At 38.0% G+C, this 24,738-nt stretch overlaps 1 protein-coding gene across 3 annotated transcripts in view; it reads right to left on the bottom strand.

Annotated features, from left to right (window-relative positions):
- Positions 1-2,138, bottom strand: part of PRKD1 (protein kinase D1) — a 358,242-nt gene extending 356,104 nt beyond the window's left edge. For all 3 annotated transcript variants that reach the window (XM_077127044.1, XM_077127045.1, XM_077127046.1), the window contains exon 1: positions 1,875-2,138. In XM_077127044.1, coding sequence (XP_076983159.1) covers positions 1,875-2,138 — 264 coding nt within the window. The remainder of the gene's footprint in view (positions 1-1,874) is intronic.
- Between the last annotated feature and the right edge of the window lie 22,600 nt (positions 2,139-24,738).

Here is a 24,738-nt window from a genome sequence, read left to right as displayed (position 1 = left end):
CCCGCCACTCTATCACTTGCTTTAGAACTTAGGAAAGTTAAAATTCTACACCATTTAAATAGCTTTTTGAGAAATGTTATTGGATACTGCTTAAATGCTTGACCAGTATTGTTCTTTTTTTTTTTTTTTTTTTTTGTATGCTGTATGGTGGGGGTCACGTTTCATTCTTTTTCCATGTGAGTATTCCATTATTGCAGCACCATTTGTTGAATAGTAAATTTGTTTTTTTTGTTTGCTTGTCTGTTTGTTTTGGGAAGTGCATGGGCTGGAACTGAATCTGGTCTCCCGCATGGCAGGCGAGAATTCTATCACTGAACTACTCTTGCATCCCCAGGTTTTGTTCTTTAATTAACGGTTTGCATCCTAATGGAGACAGCAATCTCCACTAAAGTAAGGCTTTCAGCACCCAGCCAGGGCTCCTTTTACCCTCAACAAACATTCCATAATATTAAATTAATGAGGAAGAGCATAGGACTTGTACCAACATCCAACAAAATTTCCATTTACATGGAAGTTACAAACACTTGAGAGTTACGTGTAATATAAAACGTCACTGCTTTCAATAAACAAAAATTCCTGGCACTCACTGTTGGCTTAGTCTGGCCTCCAGAATTTTTACAACTGCCTAGATTAGTGATCTTTCCCCAGGGTTTTTTCCTAATATCCTGGTGCTCAGTGCCACAATGCACAACCCTCAAGGTTTAGCAGACTCTGTTCCAAGTAGTTTAAATAAAGCAATTCGTGATTATTAAAGTGACCATTATAAGCCCCTTGCGTGCCAGTCCCCCAGGGCTGAAATCCAGCACTTTCAGGGACTTCTGAGGTCTCCGCCCCCAAATCCTGGCTGTTGATACTGAGAAGGCTGGCGCCAAGGCCCACTCTCCCTTGCGCTCTTTACACCCCCTTCCACGCAACATCCCTCTAGAAAGCTACTGAGACGATCTGGAATTCAGAATTGTGCTGTAAACAGTGGTGGCGGACTGGGTCGCTCCCCGGGCGGCCTAGCCCAGGATAACCGCACTTTTTCCAACCTGCCTACCGTGGCCGCTGTCCAGAGTCCCACAGCCTCAGACTTCAAACGGGCACAGCCGGCCTCGGGGTACTCTTGGGCATCGCCCCCACCACTTAAGTGCCTGAGCCCCCACCTGCGTCCCGCTACTCAGTGGCCCCGGGATCAAAAGCAGGAAGGCTGCCACTTTCAGGTTTTATCGATGGAAAATTTGTTTCCATGCTCACATAGAGCCGGGATTTAAAAAACCACAGCGAGGAGAGATCAATGGTCTGGTCAATTGTTTTCACAGCTGGCCGAGTCAATCACTCTCTTTGAAAAGCTCCTCTGCGAGGTGAGAAATTTCTCATCTCCAGCTCATTCCAGGAGCTCCTCAGATTCCATCTGAGTGGAGAGAGGGGTCTGATGGGGAAGGGAGTAAGTGCTGAAACGGTCCTGAGCCTGTCCCGGGGGAAACTCCGTGGAGGAAGGGGGATTCCGGCGCCAAAAATGCATTCTATAGTCCAGAGTCCGGAGCCGGAGGTGGGAGGTGGGGGGGTGGGGGAAGCCCGGGAAGTCTTAGCGGCAGGGAGGGGAGAGATGAGAAAGGGCAAGATACCTGGAGATGTCAGGAGAGGGATGAAAATGGATGAGGAAGATGCAGACCGGAGAGAAATCCGGTCATAAAAGAAGAGGGGGCGAGGGGACAACTGACAGCAGGAAAGGCAATGCGGGCGTCTAACCTCGGCGGTCGCCAGACCCTCGCAGAGCGCTAGGGAGCCTGGCTCCCGGCCGAGCCCCCGGAGCCGGAAAGTTGGCGCAGCGAGGGGCAGCGCCCCCCTGCACGGCCGGGAGGCGCCGGGCTCGGAGCCCCGCGGCGCCTTACCTTCTGGTCGACGATGGAGCAAGCCATCTCGCGGACGGGAGCCAGGCTGTACTCCCCGGACGAGTCCTGCAGCAGCAGCACCGGCTCGCGACTCAGGCCGATCTGCAGATGGAACGAGATGCCCCCGACCGGGGCCGCAGCAGGAGCCAGGAACGGCGCGGGCCCCGGCGCGGATCCCGGGACCAGCGCCGCCGCCGCCGCCGCCGCCGCCGCCGCCACGGGCAGCAGCGGGCTGGGCGGCCGCAGAACCGGAGGGGCGCTCATCGCTCGGCCGGGACGCGCCGCGGGCCGCGGGGCCGGGCAGCCGAGGGCGGAGGTCGGCGGCGCGGCGACGAAAAGTTTTTTTGCGGCCGACGAGCGCGGAGCTGCTTTCTCTGAGAGCCCAGGCGGAAAATAAAAAACTTTCCGGAAAAGTCCCCGCGCGGGGGCAGGGCGAGGGGATGAGGCTCGGGAGGGGTCGGGGAGGAGGGAAAATGGCCGAGGCGGGAGGATTCCGTGGCCTGGAGCGCGGCCGCCGCCCGGGGGAAGTGTCGCCGCCGCGGAGGTGCAGCCGCCGCGGCGCGCTCGAAGGGACGGGTCACCGCGGCCGGGGAGCCGGGCGCCAGGGCGGGAGCCGGGAAGGGGACGCGAGGGGCGGGGAAGGGGAGCTGGGGGCGGGCACTGCGGAGCCACCACCCCGCGGTCTCCGGAGCCGCAGGAGTCGTGGCCGCGCGGCCGCAGTGGCCACAGGGTGCCCGGTCGCCGCCCCCTCCGCCGCTGTTCCCCGGGCCTGCGCTCCCGGAACCAGGGCAGAACGGAGCGGCGGGGCTGGGGGACGCGCTCCGTTCCTCCCCATGCGGACTCCAGTCCTAGCGGGTCCGGTTGCCCCCACTGCGGGATTGGGGACGACGCGCACCTCCTCGGACCGGCTGCACGGGGCCACGAGCTCTCCTGTCCCCACAGACCTCACCACCTCTTCCAGATGCCCTAGAACAACACACCTGTACAAGCAAGGTGGCCTTTGATGGACCCAAGAATGTCGGGTCCTGCTATTCTCCGCGGGTCTTACCTTCGGAGGTCCTGGGTGCACGGAAATAGCGTTTCATCCGAAACCCACTACGTCGCGGCTCCCTCTAGGAACCCTCGGGTTTGTTGCCAAAGAGGGTAGGAAGGCAATCCACGGAAATGTATTCAAACCTGTCTGTACCTTTTTTCTCTCTCTGACACACCCTTATAGCCAACCTGATCCACTCCGCCCCAGCTTCCAAGGCACAATTAGCACACAAGCAGCACTTTCAGGAGAGGGTCTCCTTTGAAAGGAGAGGCATTGTCTGCCGAAGGGCAGAAGAAAGATCTGATGCCGCCTTTTTCCTTTCTACCTTGTAATGTGTCTGGAGCTTCTAGTTCTGGAGCCTCACAAACTGTTTTCTTTCACTCTCACTCCACAGCCCTTTATGAGTGATGCTCCCAGCTTCCCCCCACCCCACCACCACCACTTGCACCACCACCAAAGTTGGGCACAATCTTAGCTTCAGCTGCTCTGTCTTGAAGGTTTTTTTGTTGCTGCTGTTATGGCAGGAGGCAGGGAGGAGAACCAGAGGTTGTATGCCAGTCCTTGGAAATGAGTTTTAATCCTCTCTCCACCACCAGAACAGGCTTCATGGTGTGCGACTGTGTGACTTGCCCAGGGCCCCACCCACAGAAGGGCCCTGCTGGGTTCAGTGCCCTGTGACAGTGGTCTGCTACCACCGCCTTGGAATTCTTAGTTTTTCAACGAGCGGCCCTGCATTTTCATTTTGCAATGGCCAGGCAAATTTTGTAGCCAGTCCTGCTTCCCAGTTCTCTGCTTTTCCTAGCTCTTCCCTTTCCCTTCACTGACACACATACACACATACCAAGCAACCAAGCAAGCCATTATGTATTCTTTCTTGGTAGATATATTTTATTTCATTTTGCTCCGTTTTATTCTTTGCCTAACTTCTGGTTCTGGCCCAGGACATTGTAAGATTTCCTCTGAAAATCATGTTTTGTAGATACCACACTATGTGTTGAGAAATTCTCTGTGCCAGGCAGTGTACTGTCACCAGGTACAGCTGTGAAGACACAATATCCCTACCCTAATAGATCACATAGGAAAGAAGAAAAAGAAAAGTAAAATAAGGTTATCTCTGGTAGTCATAATTGCAATGGATAAGAGAATGCAGAGGCAAAGGGGGTGGCTTGGTGGGGGGGGGGGCAACAATTCTTTGGACTGGGGGATGAGAAGGTTTCTCTGAGGAGTTTACATTTGAACTGCATTGGAAAGTTTTCAATCATAGAGTGATAAGATTCAGTTAGCATTTTTTTTAAAGATTACTTTCTGGCAGCTGTGTAGAGAACAGATGATATGAAAAAGTGAAAGCAGAGATGCCAGGTAGACAATTGTTGCTGCCCAGGCTAGAGACATCTACAGCTTGGAGTAATGTGGTCGTGGTAGGGTTGCTGAGAAATGAAGAGATGCAGGATCTATTTTGAAGGCAGAACTGAAGTTCTTGCTGATGACTAAGAGATTTGCAGGGGATGAAAGAAGAAGGATATCATGAAAGACTCCTGGATTTCTGAGTAATTGGCCTACTGGTGCTAATAATTGAAACAGAGAGAAGACAGGAAGGGAGAAATTTGTGCAGAAGTACAATTTCTACTTTGATCATGTTGAATTTGAGATGCCACTAGACGTTCAAGTAGAAATACTATGTACAAAGCTGGATATACGAGGCCAAGATTTCAGGATAGAGGACCAGAAACACTTGGAAATCATCAACGTGGAAAAGGCATTTCAAAGTGAAATTAGATGAGATGACTAGCGAGACAGGGCCTAAAGCCCTCACCATTATATGAGACTTACAGGAACTTAGATGTCCTGCTTAAGAAGAAAATAAATGGGTGTGAATAATACCTCCCTGTACTCTGATTTAATTAACAATATGAAGGATTCCAGTAGAGTGTTGAAAATGAGAGGACGCAGGGTAAGGGCAGGGAATCTAAAGAAGCTGTGAGAATCAAAAACTATTTTTTAAGAAACTGATAAGCTATTGAATGCAAAAAAGTGAGTGAGAAAAAAAAAATCTCAAAACTACTGAAGAACCCAGTGATAAACAGAAAATCCCCACAGTGTTAAGTATTGTAATTTCTATGGTAGAAATATATCTGAGTTCTGACAGTTTGCTCACTGCTACTCACTTTTGCTGCATGACAAGGGAATGAGCAATAGATAGCACCAAAAAGAAACCTGAGATGTATCTTTGGTGACTTGAAATTCACCTCCACAGGAAGTTTTAACTTTGGAAAAGAAAAAATGATATAAAATGCAAATAGCTGCTAACATAAATAATATTCATGAAATGGGATTTCATTTTCTGAATCATTGCCAACATTACTAAAATAACAGGCTTCTGGCAATGGCTTTGGCAGAAGTTTCAATGCCCTAATCAAGACTCTGTCTAACCAGGACTATTCCAGCCAATCCTAAAGAACACCTAGGGCAATTTAAAAGATTCCACAAGGGTTCCAGGCACTAGAGTAACTTGTCAGAAACCTGCAATGTCCAGATGGGTCCCTGGTACAAAGGAGTTCTGAAACCTAGCCCACCCTCTCCAGAACATCAGGTAGTTCCATCTCCCTACCCTATATTAGTGACAGACCCTTCCAATAGCAAAAATTTAGAGTTGCCATAGCCCAAACAACTCCAATGAGAGGTATGGAAAGATCAAAGGTGATGGTGGAATCATACATAGAAGATAGGACTTAAATGAATATGAATGCTAAATCATTAAATTGATATCTTTTTTATTCTTCAGTATTTTAGAGCAGCTAGAAGTAAAAACCTAAAATTGTGAAATTGTAACCTATGTCAAAGTCTGAAATATGTTCTACAACTAATTGAGGTGCTGTGCTTGGAAATTTATAGCCTTTTTGTATATATGTTTTTGTTACATCACAAAAAAAGAAGGAAAAAAAAGTTGATTGTGATGATAAAAAAGTATTTAAGCTCCTATATTCTGGAGCAACTAGAAGGAAAAATATGAAAGGATAGTATGGGAGCCCATAACAAACTCTGGGATCTATCCTGTAACCACTTTTTGAAGAGTGCTTCGAAAACTATTGCTTTTTTATTTCTTTGTTTTGTATATATGTTATACTGTACAATAAAAAAAGTTAAAAAAAAAAAAGAAAAAGACTTTGTAAAAGTGATTTGGGTATGCAGAGGAATACAAGGTACTTTGATGTTTCAAAGATGGCAGCTTGCGCCATCAGATGTTCTTCAAAATAATTTTAGGAATCACTACATAAGTTTCACTTTCATATATAGCTTATAAATTAAATTAGCATTTAATTCTCAAGGTAAATATAAATTCTCAATATAAATTAGCATTAAAGGCACTAAAAAGTCCTGAAAATAAAGTTTTATTTCATTTTAACCCAGTAATTTCTAAGCATTTTTTACCTCGGAATACCCCTCAGTTTTTGCACATGTAATGTATTTTTATAAATTGCATAGCTAATATTCCACAGAACACACTTTGGGAAATGAAATACTATCCAACAAATGTAATTTGTAGGTAACTGAAATTGTCCACATAATTAAAAATAGATATACTAAAAAAGAGCAAGAATGGCAAATACAGCTGCATAATATTGAAGTGTACAGTAATTCAAAATGAATAATCCAAAAGAGGATTGAGAGTCAGCCTAGGTGAATTGTAAGGCTTCAGCCAGATTAAACAGACAGCAGAGAAAGAAAAAGGGATGGGAAACAAACAAACATGCAATTCTATGGCTGATAGGATTGTTACCTGCTGATCTGCCTATTTTACAGCTTAAGAAACTGAGGATCAGAAAAATTACACACTAATATGGAAAAAAGAAATTTGAAGAGAAACTAAGCTTCCATAATGTCCTGGGCTTTTTGTAGTGTTGAACTATTTTTTTATACTATATAACTATTGGAAGTTATGAACATCAGGATAAAGATGATACATGAGATAGCTAGATAGAAACATTAGAGATAGATAGATGGATAGATAGAAAAATAGATGTTAAACATATAGATAAGCATTTTTATTGTTGTTTATTTGTTTAAGACTATTTATATATAAGCCTATCAGACCAGGTTAAATAACTGTCACAAAAGAAAACTAAGATCCTAGTGAGATAGCAACCACAAAAGAAAACTAAGAACCCAATGAGATATCAACATACAGATGTCTGCCAAAAATCTTCTGCTAAAACCTGAGCATGTGATAGTCTTACCTTATTTTGATGACAATTTCATGGGAAATAAAAGGTAAAAATTGAACTTGTATCTTAATTTTCACCGAGAAAAGTGATTTGTTAAAATCTTTAATGAAACCAATTTCAAAAATTCAAAGTAAGGATAGGTTTGATCCTAGAGACAGAGACCCCCAAAAAGGACAGGAGTCCCTCAAAGACAAGCTTTCAAACATAAAATGAAAAATGATTCACGTGAGGAATGAACTGAGAAAGCAGTGTGATCATGCTTAAAGTTCTAGATGAGTACAGATCTGCAAAGAAAATGAATAAAAATAGGTATCAGGTGTATGACCAAGAGTAAATTAAAACAAAGATTATTTTAAGCTGATAACAACTGGCTTTTATAGGTCTTTTTATATAATAATGATTGCTCTTGGGACATGGCATGTTTAAAAGCTCCCATTGCTAACAAGAAAACCTTTAGTGGCAGAATGAAGATGAAATTTGGGGAAAGGCTGATCCAAGTTTGATGCTGGATCTGCTATTTCTAGTGTTATGAATTAAGAGTCAAGGCTCTGAGGACAACCGACCTCAGATTCACACTAATTGTGTTCTGGAGTCTCAAACTCCCCATTTGGGAAAATTACATACGTGTATATAAAAGCACATAGCACAGGGCGGGCCATGGTGGTTCAGCAGGCAGAACTCTCACCTGCCATGCCAGAGACCCAGGTTCAATTCTTGATTCCCAGTGCCTGCCCACGTTAAAAAAAACCAAAAAAAAAAAAAAAAAAACACATAGCACTGTATAAGGCATGCATTAGGTGCCCCCAAAATAGTAGTTACAATAAATCATATTAGTCCAGGCGTAATTTCTACCAGCCACATCCTTTATTGTAATGTTAAGAAAACCAGAGAAAGCAAGCTGTGCTGATTTGAATCTGTTATGTACCCCAGAAAAGCTACATTGTTTTAATCCAATCTTGTGGGGCTCAGACCTTATGTGGGTAGGACCTTTTGATTATGTTGTTTCTATGGAGATGTGATGCTGCCCATTCAAGTGGGTCCTTTATTGGAGTCCTTAAGAGTGCTTCTTAGAAAGAAGATGCTCCGGGAGAAGTTAAGAGACAAAGAAACACCCAGGGGCATTTTGAAGACTGTCACTGAAACCAGGACCAAGAGAGAAGGGCCAGCAAATGTCACCATGTGCCTTCCCCTGTGAAAGACGAACCCTGGATGCCAGCAGCCTTTCCTCCAAAAAGGAATCCTCTGTTGGGCCTTATTTGGACATTTTCAGGGCCTTAGAACTGTAACTTATAACTTAATAAACTCCTTTTGTAAAAGCCAATCCATTTTTGGTAAATTGCATTCCAGCAGCTTTAACGAACTGAAACACAAGCCTGACTCTAAATTTGTCTGATATCTCTAACAAGGAAAAAGGATGCTGTCATGGACAGTTTCATGTGTCAACTTGGCTAGGTGGTGGTGTCCGTTTGTCTGGTTGGGCAAGTGCTGGCCTGTCTGTTGCTATGAGGACATTTCATAGAATTAAATCATGATCACATCAGCTGCATCCACAGCTGATTGCATTTGTAATCAGCCAAGGGGAGTGTCTTCTGCAATGAGTGATGTTCAGTCTAATCACTGGAAGGTTTTTAAGGAGGATTCAGAAGAGAGTCTCTCCTCCTGCTTTGGCCGGCGAGCCTCTCCTGTGGAGTTCATCCAGACCCTTCCTCAGAGTCATCAGCTTCCAGATTGCCCTACAGATTTTGGACTCTACATTCCCATGGTTACATGAGACACATTTATAATTTTATGTCTATAGATATTTCCTGCTGATTCTGTTTCTCAAGAGAACTCTAGCTAATACAGATGCCAAAAATTGGTTTACAGAAAATCAAAGCTCAATATAATTAAGTAGATGGTCAGAAACCACCCCAATAAGTGGTGTACATTCAAATAATTCTTTTCCAAAAAGTGGTCCTGATAGATATATTGCCAACGTCTTTAAGTGTTCTCAGAAAACAACAAAGATACTAGAAAACTGGAGAGAAACAACTGTCCGCATTTTCAAAAAGATTCAAAAAATTACAAACCAGTGAATTTAACATTAATAATCCTCAAAATTCCAGAACAATTACCAAACAAATGGTTTGTGAAGAATTGTGTTAAATGGTAGTCCCTAAAAGCAGGTATGTGTTGACCAGAACAAATATTGTTATGCATCTTTTTTTTCTAACTTTGTATTAGAGAGAACATAATAGACATTTGATTTATCTGAATTTCAACCAAGACTCAGCTGTACTTTCGATATCTTGAGGGTCAAGCTAAAAAGTTCTCTATGGGATGAGAGTAAATTATGTAAACTTGCAACAGCTTTTACGGAAAATGTTAAGACTCCTCAAGTTTTTCCTTGGACAAAATAAGAATGACAATAAACATGTAAATACATATCTATTAATGGGCTGATGTCAACCAGGAAGGGAAGCTATAATGTTCTGCTGCTTCTCCATTCAACATTTCAACCTTAGATTTAGATTATTATGTCTTTCACATTAAAAAGCATCAATCAATGTAAAAATTATCTGTGTATATGTACTGATTTCTAGATCTTTTTTTCTTTTCTGAAAAGTCAGTTGTCTTAGTTATTAGAAGACATTGTATTTGCTTTTATATTATCTATGGCTGGAAGAAAAAGATCCAGTTTGTAGTGTTTAGCTTTAAGTTTTTTAAAACATTCTTTAACCTATATTTCTCTAATTTTTAAAAGGATAAATTAACTTTCAAATTTTTAGTTCAGAATGTTGAAGATTTTGACTATGTACATTTTGTACACAAGCAGAATATCCACATTTACATTTCTATGTTATACTTTGTTTTTTCTTAGACTTGATTCCCTAAACTTCCTTACTTCCTGCATAAAAATTCTGATTCTGCTATTCTGATAGAACTAGAATTGTTTGGCTCCATGGCATCATAAAACTTATTCAGGTCCTCTGTAGGTGACAGGATGAAATCACCATTTTAATACTTGTTACTTAAACCTCAATTTATTCAGAAGCCTACCTATAAGAGTTGTCAATTCTGTGCATTTTAAGTCATTCCAGCATTCAAATTCAGAAGCCATTAACAACAGTAGTATATTTGTTTTTTATAAAGACACAATTCCTTTAATCCTTTTGTCAAAGCCCATTGGTTCCAGGGATACAAACATTTCATTCTTATTGGGTCAGTATCATAGCCAAACCTACTCCAAATATGATTACCAAATAAATTCCATTAGCTGATAATATTCAATAACCTACTGGATTCTCTATAGTGCATTTCATTTTGTGCGGTTTTACATTCTTTTATTCAGTCCTTCTTTTAAAACAACTGACTTTTGAAAAATTAATAAGAAAGAATAAAGGAAGTACAGTTAATCCAAAGTTACTTTTGGGTTCCTTCTTGGAAAAAAAAAAATATGTTTTTTGAGCTGAAATTTCTTGCATGTGGTTTTTGATGCTTGATTTGGAAAGTGAACTTTTTAAGGGAAATAGTCTGGCAGATTTATTTTTTAGTGACATAACCAGGAAAAGTAGTTTCTAATGGTTTAAGAAAAAAATAATTTGCTACACTTGGCTTGGAAAAATTTTTAATGGCATCATTTCTAAAACTCATTTATTTCTAAAAAATATGTATTCCACTAGGATGAAAGGCAGTATCATTAAAATGAGGTCATTTATATGGAATTGAAGCCATACTTTATCTAGACATCATGCTTCACTTCTTTACTAACTCTTGTTGCTCAACTTACAATCATTAAAAAAACAATGTTGCTACCACAACAACTTTCTCCTCCATAATTCACCATTTTAAAATTTAATTATCTTTATACATTTCATCTCATATGCATTCAAATTGGTCTCTATCACATATAGCTGTAAGTAGAATATTTACCTCTTGAGGTAAATTTTAAATTCATATTTATTTTAAGTATATAAAGTCTTTCTGTATTTATAAAGCATTTTTATAATTTCATTTTATTTTGTTTAATCAGTTCTCCAGAGCATCTAGGAAATTTGTGGTTCTATTCATAAACATAATAGAGAAATAAATTAAATTTTAGATGTGTTTCAGAATGTAGTTTTAAAAGAACTACATACTCCTCTTATACTTTTAGATGAAAGAAGAATATTCTAGAGTAGCTTAATCTTTGCACATTGCTGGCCTGTTTGAATATTAAAGTAGACAAGTTATATACATCATGGGATTTGAATGCTTATTGGTTTGTCCATGCCATGGCAGCCCTATCACTGCCCAGCACATATTTGTCTTTTCCTTATTTTATTTCAAAATATGTTCATTTAGTCCTGACACTGCAAATTGAACTTAAAAACCCCACTTACTGAAATTTTCCCTTCAAAACTTTTTTGTAGGAAGAAAATAATTTAAGTCACCAATGAGGAAGATTCATTTTAACCTTTATTTCCTTTACCAAATATGTTTTCTTTGTTTTTACATAGAATTTTAAATAGTTCACAATTAAATGGTAAATGCATTTATGTAGTTTTAATAAAGCCATTTAAATAAATAGAAAATTTTAACCAAAATAAATAAATACAGCAGATACCTGGATTAATATGCCTGTTACTGCTCTCACATTTAGCTCTAAGCTTCCTCACAGCCAACACAAAAGAAGGAAAACAATGCAATTTCGAATTCTTATTGTCTAATTTTTATTGTCTAACTCTTAAGATGAATTTTTAGGTGCCCATTCAGCACAAGATACAGAAAAACATTCGGTCTACACTCTGAGCTGCCCAAGGACAAGCATTGTGTTACTTGTATCCCTTACCATCAGAATATTAGTAAATGCTCATTATTATGATTTTTGAACAAAACTGTTTACAGTTGGAGATTAAATTATTACAGATTTTTTCAAAATGAATATCTTTCATATCTGCCCTGTTAAAAGCTCAGGTCACAAAAAAAACAACTGTAAATCAGACTTCTCCTTGTGGGGCTAAATTACTAAAGTTAGGAAAAGTTCTATTTTCATGATCTTGTGTGCATTAGGATGATGGCTTGACATAGCTGCATCCCCTGTCCTGGCATGCTCATAGTACTTTCTTAAGGCTATTACTCTAGTCTCTATTATTCTAGCACCTATCACATAGTATTGCTTTTATTTGCACCTATATCTGTGGAAACTACTTCGATCTAGCATAGAATAAGTGCTGATACTTGGTAATAGTTTAATAATAGTTTTCCAAATGAATAAATGACTTGAGCTTAAAAAATCCTCCAAAAAACGAATAACGTAGTTCACGAAGGAACATTTTCTGTTCATTTTCTGATTATAAAAATAAAACATGTTAAGTTGCAAATTTGGGGAAAAAACAAAAATCTAAATAAACATTATCTACAGTCTCCTAACTCTAGGATAATATCAGCCTTCTCTTCTTTTCTTTTTATTCTATCTGAGTGTGTATGTGTTTGTATATGAGCACGTGTGGAATAATAGTGAAGACATTGTTCTGTAATCTGATTTTTTTACAACTAAAATATCAAAGCATTTTCCCTAAATCATGAAATATTCTTCAGATACATCACTTGGAACAGCCACAGAGTATTCTAGATTATGATTTAAATGGCCCCTGAGAGTTGAATATTTAATTTTTTTTTTTTATTTCTGCATTTTGGGGGGAAAATAGCACTATAACTTGGTCAGGAAATGTATTCATAAATTGAAGTAAAGATTTAGAAACTCAGTAGCAGGAAAAGGGTATAAATTAAGACTAATACATTGTGGGAGAGATTGGCTCTGCTGACACAGATTACATCTAGAGACATTTAAAATAAAATCATTCAAATATTTTCATTCAAATAAAATTTAAAATTTATGAAAATATTTCAAAGATTTCATAATGGTGACATACACTAAACTGACACCTAAAAATCTTTTTTAAAATTAGTAAGACATTTAGTAGATTTTTAAATTGAATATTCAAATCAAATATGACACCTCGGGAGAACATCAGTTCTGCTGTCAGAAATCAAAACAGTAATGTATGCTATATTTGGAAAGAAAGTGATAGAATATATATACTTTACTGTACTTTGTTATGACAGAAATTAATTAACTTGATGAAATATCACTGTCAAGTGAAATTGTACAGTATTTGCTTTGCTGTTTTCCATTTTTCTTCCAAGCATACTTTTTTCCTACTCCTTTATTAATTGGCTAAAAATGTAAGTGCCAATCTGATCTTTTTAATACTAAAGCATAGTACTCTAAAAAAACTATAAACATATGGTTCTAATGTAAATGGAATAAAGGATGCTGAAAATCAATTTTTAAAATCTTGTAAAATTATGTTAAAATAAAATATTATATTTTAACAAAACAATCCCAGTTTTCAAACTTATAAGGTCACAGATTACTGAGGAATAATACAGTTAATGAAATAATATAATTTCCAGTTCAAAATAATTAAGCAACACAATTCTATTTGGCCTTTAAATTTTTCTTTGTTAAAATCCCCAAATTATGTCAGTAGGATCTCTTTGACTTGCCCATGTCCTTAATGTATCATAGTCATTATAAATAGCCCATCTGCTCCTAATTTAAAAATCATTAACTTGCACAATATACTTTTAAAAAGTAGAATGATGAGTATGGCATAAAACGTTAGATAGAAGGAATATAATTCATGTTTATATACCGAGCACAAAAAACAAAGATCTATCATCTAGAAACTCCCCTTTTTTTCTGACTTTCAGTAGCCTCTCTTTCTTCTTTTTAGCCTTTAAGTTCTACCACAAAAGAAGAGACGGGGCATATATTACTGAAACACGTCAAGAAAATATGTTAAATTACCCAATAAAATAGTATAACCATGAGCTTAACAATTCACAGATTATTAGAATAGACTCTTTTTAATCAAATCAACTTTGGTATAACCATTGCATGTATGGGCTCAATGTTAATTGATTATAATAAAAATGGGACAAAACTTATCTTTCATAGAATGAATATTTTTCAAGATTTAAATATTTTAATAAAACATAATAGAAATAATTTTAATGTGACATTTTATATCTTTTAGAAGAGATACTAGCTGGAGTTGATTATAAAATTTTACAGAAAGAAGTAGTTTTAGAGAACAGCCTGTTCAATTGCTTCATTTTAAAACTGAAAAAAAAATGAATACTACAAATTGCAAATTGCACAATGAGTTAGTGGTAGAACCAGACCCAGAATGAGCCAGTTCTGCTTTTATTACAACAGTGTCTGAAAATTGCATTTGGCTATTCACCCCATTAGTACAAAATAATCTGAGCATGTACCTCCTGTATATGAGTTCTTATATTAATTTGTAATTTAATATATATAACTATATCAATGTTATGTAATTATTGAAATATATATATATAGAGAGAGAGGGAGAGAATTTAAATGGATATTTACAGGTCTTCTGGTTCTGGATAAGATCGAGTAGATGTACTTTCCTCCTACTAACTAAAGCTAAGAACCTTGGAAATATGTATTAAACAACATTAGAAGAGCCTGAAAGTTGGTGAGAAGAACGCAGAGTAACTAGGAACTTGAGACTCAAGGAAAAATGTTGAAGTGAGTTCTCTGGATTTTATTTTTGCTTTACATATCCTGGATTGGGTGCAGGAGAAGCCTCTGACCTAGAAACATCAACAGATGAAAACAAAAGCCCAAATAAAAGGCTATTTTCTCTAGCTAAAGGACGACGAAAGGGGCAGGCTAGCAAGGCAAGAAACTTTGAGATGCTATCTTTGCTATTCCAGCATAATACTATGGGAAAAATAGCAACCCCTTCCTCCCCACCACATAAATCATCAAAGGCTGAGAGGGAAACCTAGACTTTAACTCTCATCCTTCTGTAACAAAGCATCATCCTGCCCACATCCAACCCCCAGTGCCCCACTGCTGTGGTGGTATCAAAGGAGACCAGCTAAGGAGCCTGGACTTCCAATCCTGCCAGCCATCAATAATCCCTTCTCAATAGACAGTATATAGTGAGTCTATCCCCATTCAGCAGTAATGAGGCATACCTTTCCCTACCTGCTGGAGGAGGATCAACAGAGGCCTAGTGGGAGCCTGAAATTTTACACCTGCCCAGAGGTAATGAGGTACCCCTCCCAACCAGTGTTTTAATAGAGACTGAATGGAAATTTGGACTTCCACCCCAACCTAGCAGGTGCCTCATTACTGGTGATACTTCTGGTACAGTGTCAGAGGAGGCCTGCTAAAACAAGATTTAAATAAGATGCAAAGTATCATAATATAATGGCCAAAATGTCTAAGATACGATTGAAAATTACTATCTGTTTTAGCCTGCTAGGCTGCCAAAATGCATTATATGAGAAATGGGCTGACTTTTCACAATGGGAAATTATTAGTTTACAAGCTTACAGTAAATTAGTGTCCAAATCAAGGCATCATTCAGATAATGACTTCTTCCTGAGGACAGGCTGCTGGGAACCCTGGACTCCTCTGTCAGATGGCAAGGCACATGGGGTGGCGTCTGATGGTCTCTCCCTTCTCTTCCAGGTTTTGTGGCTTCCAGCTTATGGCGTCAGTGGTTTCCTCTCTCTTTCTGTGGCTTTTCATTTCAGCTTCTGAGTCTTTCTCCCCGTTTGTCTGAATTTCATTATCTTGTGAAGGACTACAGTCAGAAGATTAAGTCCCACCTTGAATGAGGTGGGTCACATCTTCACTGAAGAGCCTACTCACCAAAAGATCCTACTTGCAAAGGGTCCACACCCACAGGAATAGATAGCTTTAAGAACATGATTTTCTGGGGTGCCTAACAGCTGCAATCCATCATACTGTCAAAACAAGAACAAGCAAATCTTAACTTGAAAGAGAAAAGACAATCTACACACAGCATCAAGATGAAAACACTGTTGGAATTATTTGACAAGGACTTTAACTCAGGCATTATAAAAAATGCTTCAGTGAGCTATTACAAGCATATTTCAATAAATGAAATAAACACAAAGACTCAAAAAGATAAAAAGCTTCAAGAAAAAAAAGCTTCAAGAAAAAGATGAAGGAGGAGGAGGAGGAGGAGGAGAAGGCGAAGAAGAAGAAATAAAGCAAAGAATATGGAAATTTTAAAACTGGGGAAAAAATGACAAGTAAAAAAACTCACCAGATGGGCTCAATAAAAGAAAGGAGAGGACAGAGGAAAATAATCAGTGAACTTGAAGATAGAACGATAGAAAGTACCCAGTCTGAAGAAAAAGAGGGACAATAGACTGAAACACAAAAAATGAACATTGCCTCAAAGAATGAGGGGTAGTACAATAGTTTAATACTCATGCCATTGAAATCCCAAAAATTGAAGAGGAATAGGGTGAAGCATAAAAAGTATTAAAAAAATAATGGATAAACATTACCAGATTTGGCAAAAGACATAAACCTATGAACTAAAGAATCTTGAGCAAACCCCTAACTGGATGAACCCAAAGAGTCCCATACTAAGGCACACTATAATCAAATTTCTTAAAACTAAAGACCAAGTAAACACCTTGAAAGCAGCCAGAGAGAAATGACACAATACTTACAGGGGGAAGACAATTCAAATTACAGTTAAAATTTCTCATCAGAAAGCATGGGCACCAAAATGAAGTGGCACACCACTGTTTAAGGGTTGAAGGAAAAGATCTGTCAACCCAGAATTATATACCTAATGGAAACATTTAGGAATAAAGGGGAAGTCGAAACACTGTCAGATGAAGTAAAACTAAGAGAATTTGTCCCAGTAGGCCTATCCTAAAGGCATGGCTCAAAGAATTTGCTGAAACAGAAAGGAATGATAAAAGAAGAAAATTTGGAACACCAAAAAGAAAGAAAGAACCAAGGAAAAATAAAAACTATAGATAAATGCAATGGAGTTTTCTTCTCCTCTTATTTTCTAAATTATATTTGATGGTTAAAACAAAAATTATAACATTATGTGATGCACTTCTGAATCTATATAGAGGGAATAATTAAGACAATTATAAATGGGAGATGATAACATTACTTAAAAGATGGTAATATTTCTATACTTTACTTGAATGGTTAAAATTTTGACACCAGAATACTGCTACAAGTTATGCATTTATAAGGTAAAACCTAAAGCAACAATAAAAATTACATGCAGATATATCCACTCGCAAAAATTACCTATAAATCAAAATGGATTTATAAAAAATGGTAACACACATGAAGACAGGTAAAACAGAGAGAATAAACAGAAAACAAAAAATAAAATGGCAGACATAATTTCTAACATATCAAGGTCACATTGCATATAAATGGTGTAAATACACCAATTAAAAGAGAGATTGGAAAAATAGATTTAAAAGCATGAGCCAAGTATATGATGTCTATAAGAAACTCACTTCAAATAAAATGATATTGGTAGGCTGAAACTAAAAGGATAGAAAAGGATATATCATGAAAACATTAATAAAAAGAAAGGATTGCCTATATTAATACCAGAGTGAAAAAATTTACCAGGGACAAAGAGGACATTCACATAATGATAAAAGGATCAATCCACCAAGACTTAGTGATTCTAAAAGTGTATGCACCAAACAGCAGAGCTGTAATATACTGGAAGAAAAAACTAAGAGAACAGAAAGTAAAATGGACAAATTCATATTTAGTGTTTGAGACTTCAAAACTCCTCTCTTAGCAATTTATAGAACTAGGCAGAAAATCAGCTACATAAAAGAAACTGACAATGCCATCAACCAAAAAAAATATATTGAATTGGTACTTATAGAATACTCACACAATGAAAGCAGAATATATATTTTTTCAAGTATCCATGGGATACTTACCAAGACAGATGATATCCTGGGCCACAAGACTAATCTCAAAAAGTTAAAATAATTGAAATAACACATAATGTATTTTTTTATATAAGAGAATCAAACTAGAAATAATTAAGGAACAGGAAACTCTCCAAACACTTGGAAAATAAATAATACATTTCTAATCCATGGGTCAAAAATAGTCCTATAACTATTAACTAAATCAACTCCATAATTAAAAAAAAAGTTTTTACACATGACATCAAAGCATGATCCATAACAGAAATATTCATCAAAATTTAAAATCCTGGTAAACAAAAGACTCTGTTAAAAGAATGAAAATACAAATTATAGACTGGGAAGAAATATTAAAAATGCACCTATTTGACAAAGGAGTCAAATCTAGAGAATATTAAAAACTCTCAAACTCAACACTGAAAAACAAGTATAGAATATGGAGTAGGGAAAATGGCAGCTTAGTGAGGTGTGGAATTTAGTTCATCCTCCAAAGCAGCTAGTAAATAGCCAGGAAGAGCACAGAACTGCGGGGGCCACATTGGTGACTGGATGCACAGCGTACCCCAGTTTGGAAAAGTCAGACCAGCTGTGATCCCACTCAGAACTGTAAGTCCCCCAAGCCTCTGAGACCAGTGCCCCTCCCCAACAGGCTAGTTCCCAGAGAGGAAAGGAAAGAGACTTTATTAAAGCAGGGGCTGAGCTCTATGAAGCCCCAATTGTGAAATCAATTAACAAATTCTGACTACTGAAAATAGGTCTCCAGCTCAGATAAACCTCAAATATGAGCTAAAGGTACGAGGAGTTTTTACCATGCCACAGAGGGGGCAGGGCTGATGGGGGGCAGGGTGTGGGGGGACAAAACAGAGGTTTTTTGGATCAGATATCACAAAAATATTTGAAAAGGACTGGACCCTAAAAAAGAGGGGGGAGGGGACACATTGTACCTGGAGATAGAGAGAGCAACATACAAACTTAAGCTCTTGATTGGCAAACCTGAGGAATGGGTATCCTGCTCTGAAAAGGATTTTTTCTTTTTTTGCTTTGTTGCTAATGCTTAACTGCTCAATAGAACTGCAAGGCTTCTCAGGCAGCAACTGCCCCAGGCAAGGGCAGAATTAAGCTTGTCTGAGAGACAAAGAGACTGGTCAGGTGAAAGGAATTCCCTGGAGGCAGTACCTTCCCCAGGAGAGGCTGGGGCCCAGCCCAGGTGGAATTCCTTCCTCAAGGAATTCAGACCCCAGGGACTGGAAAGCAGAAGCAATTAAAGCCAGCCTACAACATCTCCTCTGTTTCAACCATGCCCTCAGCAGGAAGTGTCTGCTGAACTTAAAGCACCACATGATGTTATACTGCTGGGAATCTGCAAGCAACCAAGTGACACATACGGGGCAGGACAGGAAAGGATAGCACAGAGTCTAGAGGCTTCACAGAAAAGTCTGTCAACCTGCTGGTTCTTACCCTTTGGGAAAACTGATGCAGGTGACTCCCTCCTGAGAAAAGGCCAGTCTGGTCTGGGAAAATCTGACTGTGATCTATAATATGTAAGTAGACCATCCTGAGGGAAAAAAAAGGCTCCATATAGGCAGGGTAAGAAACAAGAAAACAAGAACTGAAAAATTCTGATCCATCAAACAAAACATATGTTAGAGGTCTAGAATAGGCTGAACTGAATGTCAAGGAACAGATAGAGAACAAAGCCATCCAGCAACAGAACCCTAGGTAAAAGAGTGAAAACAATCCTCAGAATAAACTACTTAAGGAAATTTGCTGCCTAGATGCCAGCAAAAAATAATGACTTATACTAGGAAAATTGAAGATATGGCCCCATCAAAGGAACAACCCAAAAATTCAAATGAGATACAGGAGTTGAAACAACTAATTCAGGATGTTCAAACAGACATGGAAAATCTCATCAAAAATCAAACCAACGAGTTGAGGGAGGGTATAAAGAAGGCAATGGGTGAACAAAAAAGAAGAAATCGAAAGTCTGAACAAACAACTCAAAGAACTTATGGGAATGAAAGGCACAGTAGAAGAGATGAAAAAACAATGGAAACCTATGATGTTAGATTTCAAAAGGCAGAAGAAAGGATTAGTGAGCTGGAGGATGGGACATCTGAAATCCAAAAAGCAAAAGAAAATATAGGGAAAAGAATGGAAAAATACAAGCAGGGACTCAGGGAACTGAATGACAACAGGAAGCACATGAATATATGTGTTGTGGGTGTCACACAAGGAGAAGAGAAGGGAAAAGGAGAAGAAAGGCTAATGGAGGTAATTAGCACTGAAAATTTCCCAACTCTTATGAAAGACTTAAAATTACAGATCCAAGGAAGTACAGCGTACCTCAAACAGAATAGATCCAAATAGACATACCCCAAGACACTTTCTAATCAGAATGTCAGATGTCAAAGAGAAAGAGTGAATTTTGAAAGCAGCAAGAGAAAAGCAATTGATCTCATACAAGAGAAGCCCAATAAGACTAGGCATGGATATCTCAGCAGAAACCATGGAGGCAGTGATATATTTAAGATACTAAAAGAGAAAAACTGCCAACCAAGAATTCTATATCCAGCAAAATGGTCCTTCAAAATTGAGGGGGAAATTAAAATATTTTCAGACAAAAAATCACTGGGAGAATTTGTGACCAAGAGACTGGCTCTGGAAGAAATACTAAAGGGAGCACTAGAGACAGAGAGGAAAAGACAGGAGAGAGAGAGGTGCAGAGAAGAGTATAGAAATGAAGACTATCAGTAAAAGGTAAAAAGAAAAAAACATTAAAATCATTTTAAAAATTAAAATTATTTTGACATAAAATCCAAAAGGTAAAATGGCAGAAGAAAATACTGCCCTTACAGTAATAACACTAAAGGTTTAATGGGTTACACTCCCCAATCAAAAGACATAGACTGACAGAATGGATAAAAAACAAGACCCATCTATATGCTGTCGACAGGAGATGCATTTTAGACCCAAGGACAAACATAGGTTAAAAGTGAAAGGCTAAGAAAATATGTTACATGCAAACAACAATCAGAAAAGAGCAGGAACAGCTATACTAATATCCAACAAATTAGATTTCAAATGTAAAACAATTAAATGAGACAAAGAAGAACACTATGTATTAATAAAAGGAACAATTCAACAAGAAGACATAACAATCATAAATCTTTATGTCCCAAACCAGAGTGTTCCAAAATACATGAGGCAAGCCCTGAAAAGAAAAATAGACACATCTACCATAATAGCTGGAGACTTCAATTCCTACTCTCATCAATGGACAGAACATCTAGACAGAGGATCAATAAAGAAACAGAGAATTGGAATAATGCAATAAATGAACTAGTCTTAACAGACATTTATAGAACATTACACACCACAACAGCAGGATACACCTTTTTCTCAAGTTCTCATAGATCATTCTCAAGGTCAGACTATATGTGGGGTCACAAAGCAAGACTCAAATTTAAAAATATTGAAATCATACAAGACACTTTCTCTGGTCATAAAGGAATGAAGTTGGAAATCAATAACAGGCAGAGGGCCAGAAAATTCACAGATATCTAGAGACTCACTGTTTAAGAGTGTTTAAGATACTCTTAAACAAACAGTGGGTCAAGTAAGAAATTATAAGAAAAAACAGTAAATATCTTGAGGCAAATGAAAATGAAAATACAACATATCAAAATGTATGGGATGCAGCAAAGGCAGTGCTAAGAGGGAAATTTATTACCTTAAATGCCTATATCAAAAAAAAGAAGAAAGAGCAAAAATCAAGGAATTAACTGTTCACTTGGAAGAAATAAAGAACAGCAAACTAACCCAAAGCAAGCAAAGGGAAAGAAATAACGAAGATTAGAGCATAAATAAATGAACTTGAAAGCATAAAAACAATCGAGAAAATCAACAAAACAAGAAGTTGGTTCTTTGAGAAAATCAATAAAATTGATGAAACCTTAGCAAGGTTGACAAACAAGAAAAAGAGAGAGAGGATGCAAATACATAAAATCAGAAATGGAAAAGGATACATAACCACTGACCCTGCAGAAATAAAGGAGTCAATGAGAGGATACTATGAAGAACTATATGCTACTATCCTAGACAATGTACATGAACTGCCCAACTTCCTAGAAAGGCATGAACAATCAACATTGACTTGAGAAGAAATAGATGACCTCAACAAATCAATCACAAATAAAGAAATTGAGTCAGCCATTAAGAAGGTCACAAAAAAGAAAAATCCAGAACCAGGTGTCTTCACATGTGAATTCTACCAAGCATTCAAGAAAAAATTAGTACCAATCCTGCTCAAACTCTTCAAAAAAATTGAAGAGGAGGGAAGCCTAGCTAACTCATTCTATGAAGCCAACATCACCCTCATACAAAAGCCAGACAAAGATACTAAAAGAAAATTACAGACCAATCTCTCTAATGAATATAAATGCAAAAATCCTCAACAAAATTCTTGCAAATTGAATCCAGCAGCACATTAAAAGAATTATACACCATGACCAAGTAGGATTCATCCCAGGTATGCAAGGATGGTTCTACATAAGAAAATCAATTAATGTAGTACACCATATCAACAAATCAAAGCAGAAAAACCACATGATAATCTCGATTGATGCAGAAGAGACATTTGAAAAAAGTCAACATCCTTTCTCATTGAAAACACTTCAAGGGGTAAGAATCAAAGGGAACTTCCTCAACATGATAAAGGGAATATATGAAAAACCCACAGCTAACATCATCCTCAATGGGGAAAAACTGAAAGCTTTCCCCCTAAGATTAGGAACAGGACAAGGATGTCCACTGTCACCACTGTTATTCAATATTGTGTTGAAAGTTCTAACCAGAGCAATTAGACAAGAAAAATAAATACAAGGAATCAAAATCGGAAAGAAAGAAGTAAAATTCTCACTGTTTGCAGATGATATGATACTATATGTCTAAACCCTGAAAAATCCACAGCAAAACTACTAGAGCTAATAAATGATTACAGCAAAGTGGCAGATTACAAGATCAGCACTCAAAAACCTGTAGTGTTTCTATACACTAGTAATGAGGAATCTGAGGGGGAAATCAAGAAAAAAAATCCATTTACAATTGCAATCAAAAAGATAAAATATTTAGGAATAAATTTAACTAAGGATATAAAAGACCTATACAAAGAAAACTACAAGGAATTGCTAAAGGAAAATCACACAAGACCTAAATAAATGGAAGGGCATATCGTGTTCATAGATTGGGAGACTAAATATAGTTAAGATGTCAATTCTACCTAAATTGATTAAAATCCCAAAAACTTAGTTTGCAGAAATAGAAAAACAGATAACCAAATTTATTTGGAAGGGCAGGGTGCCCTGAATAGCTAAAAATATCTTGAGAATGAAAAATAATGTCAGAGGTCTCATACAACCTGACTTCAAGGCATATTACGAAGCTACAGTGGTCAAAACAGCATAGTACTGGCATAAAGATATATATATACTTAACAATGGAATAAAATTGAGTGCTCAGATATAAACTCTCTCATCTATGGACAGTTGATCTTTGATAATGCCTCTTCAATAAATGGTGCTTGGAGAACTGGATATCCAAATACAAAAGAATGAAAGAGGACCCATATCTCACACTTTATACAAAAATTAACTCAAAATCGATCAAAGACATAAACATTAGAGCTAAGACCATAAAACTTTTAGAAGAAAATGTAGGGAAATATCTTATAAAACTTGCAGTAGGAGGTGGAAATTTTACACCTAGATCTTACACCCAAAGCACAAAAGAAATAGATCATTGGGAACTCCACAAAATTAAACACCTTTGTGCATCAAAGAACTTTGTCAAGAAAGTAAAAAGGCAGCCTACACAATGGGAGACAATATTTGGAAATGACATACAGGTAGGGTCTATTATCCAGAATATATAAAGAGATTGTTCAACCCAACAACAAAAAGACAAACAACCCAATTTAAAAATGTGCAAAAGACTTGAAAAGACACTTCTTAGAAGAGAAAATACAAATGGTTATAAGGTAAGGCACATGAAAAGACACTCACCGTCCCTGGCTATTAGAGAAATGCAAATCAAAACCACAATGAGATATCACCTCACACCCACCAGAATGGATATTATTAAAAAAAAAAAAAAGAAAGAAAAGAAAATGACAAGTGCTGGAGAGGATGTGGAGAAAGAGGCAAACTTATCCACTGTTGGTGTGAATGTAAAATGGAACAACCACTGTGGAAGGCAGTTTGGTGGTTCTTCAGGAAGCTAAGTATAGAATTGCCACATGATCCAGAAATATCATTACTGGGTATCTATTCCCATAAGAGCAAGGACACAAACAGACATTTTTACAACAATGTTTATAGCAGCATTATTTACAATTGCCAAGAGATGGAAACAGCCCAAATGTCCATCAACAGATGAGTGGCTAAACAAGCTATAGTATATACGTGTGATGGAATCTTATGCAGCTCTAAGACAAAATAAAGTCATGAAGCATGTGATGACATGGATGGACCTTGAGGACGATTATGCTTAGTGAAATTAGCCAGAAACAAAAAGACAAATACTGTATGGTCTCACTGATATGAACCAACATTAATGAGTGAACTTGCAGAATTTATTCTTACACATTATATAAATATTCCCTTTTTGGATCATAGTGTATTGAAGTAGCTAGAGGGAAGTGCCTGAAGCTGTAAAGCTATGTTCCAGGTATATTTCTTGAAGATAATTGTATAATGATATAGCTTTTACAATGTGACTGTGTGATTGTGAA

This window comes from Tamandua tetradactyla, chromosome 14 (genome assembly GCF_023851605.1).
Source record: "Tamandua tetradactyla isolate mTamTet1 chromosome 14, mTamTet1.pri, whole genome shotgun sequence".
Taxonomy (NCBI): domain Eukaryota; kingdom Metazoa; phylum Chordata; class Mammalia; order Pilosa; family Myrmecophagidae; genus Tamandua; species Tamandua tetradactyla.
Note: the sequence above shows the minus strand (reverse complement) of the source record. Positions and strands in the feature narration are given on the sequence as shown.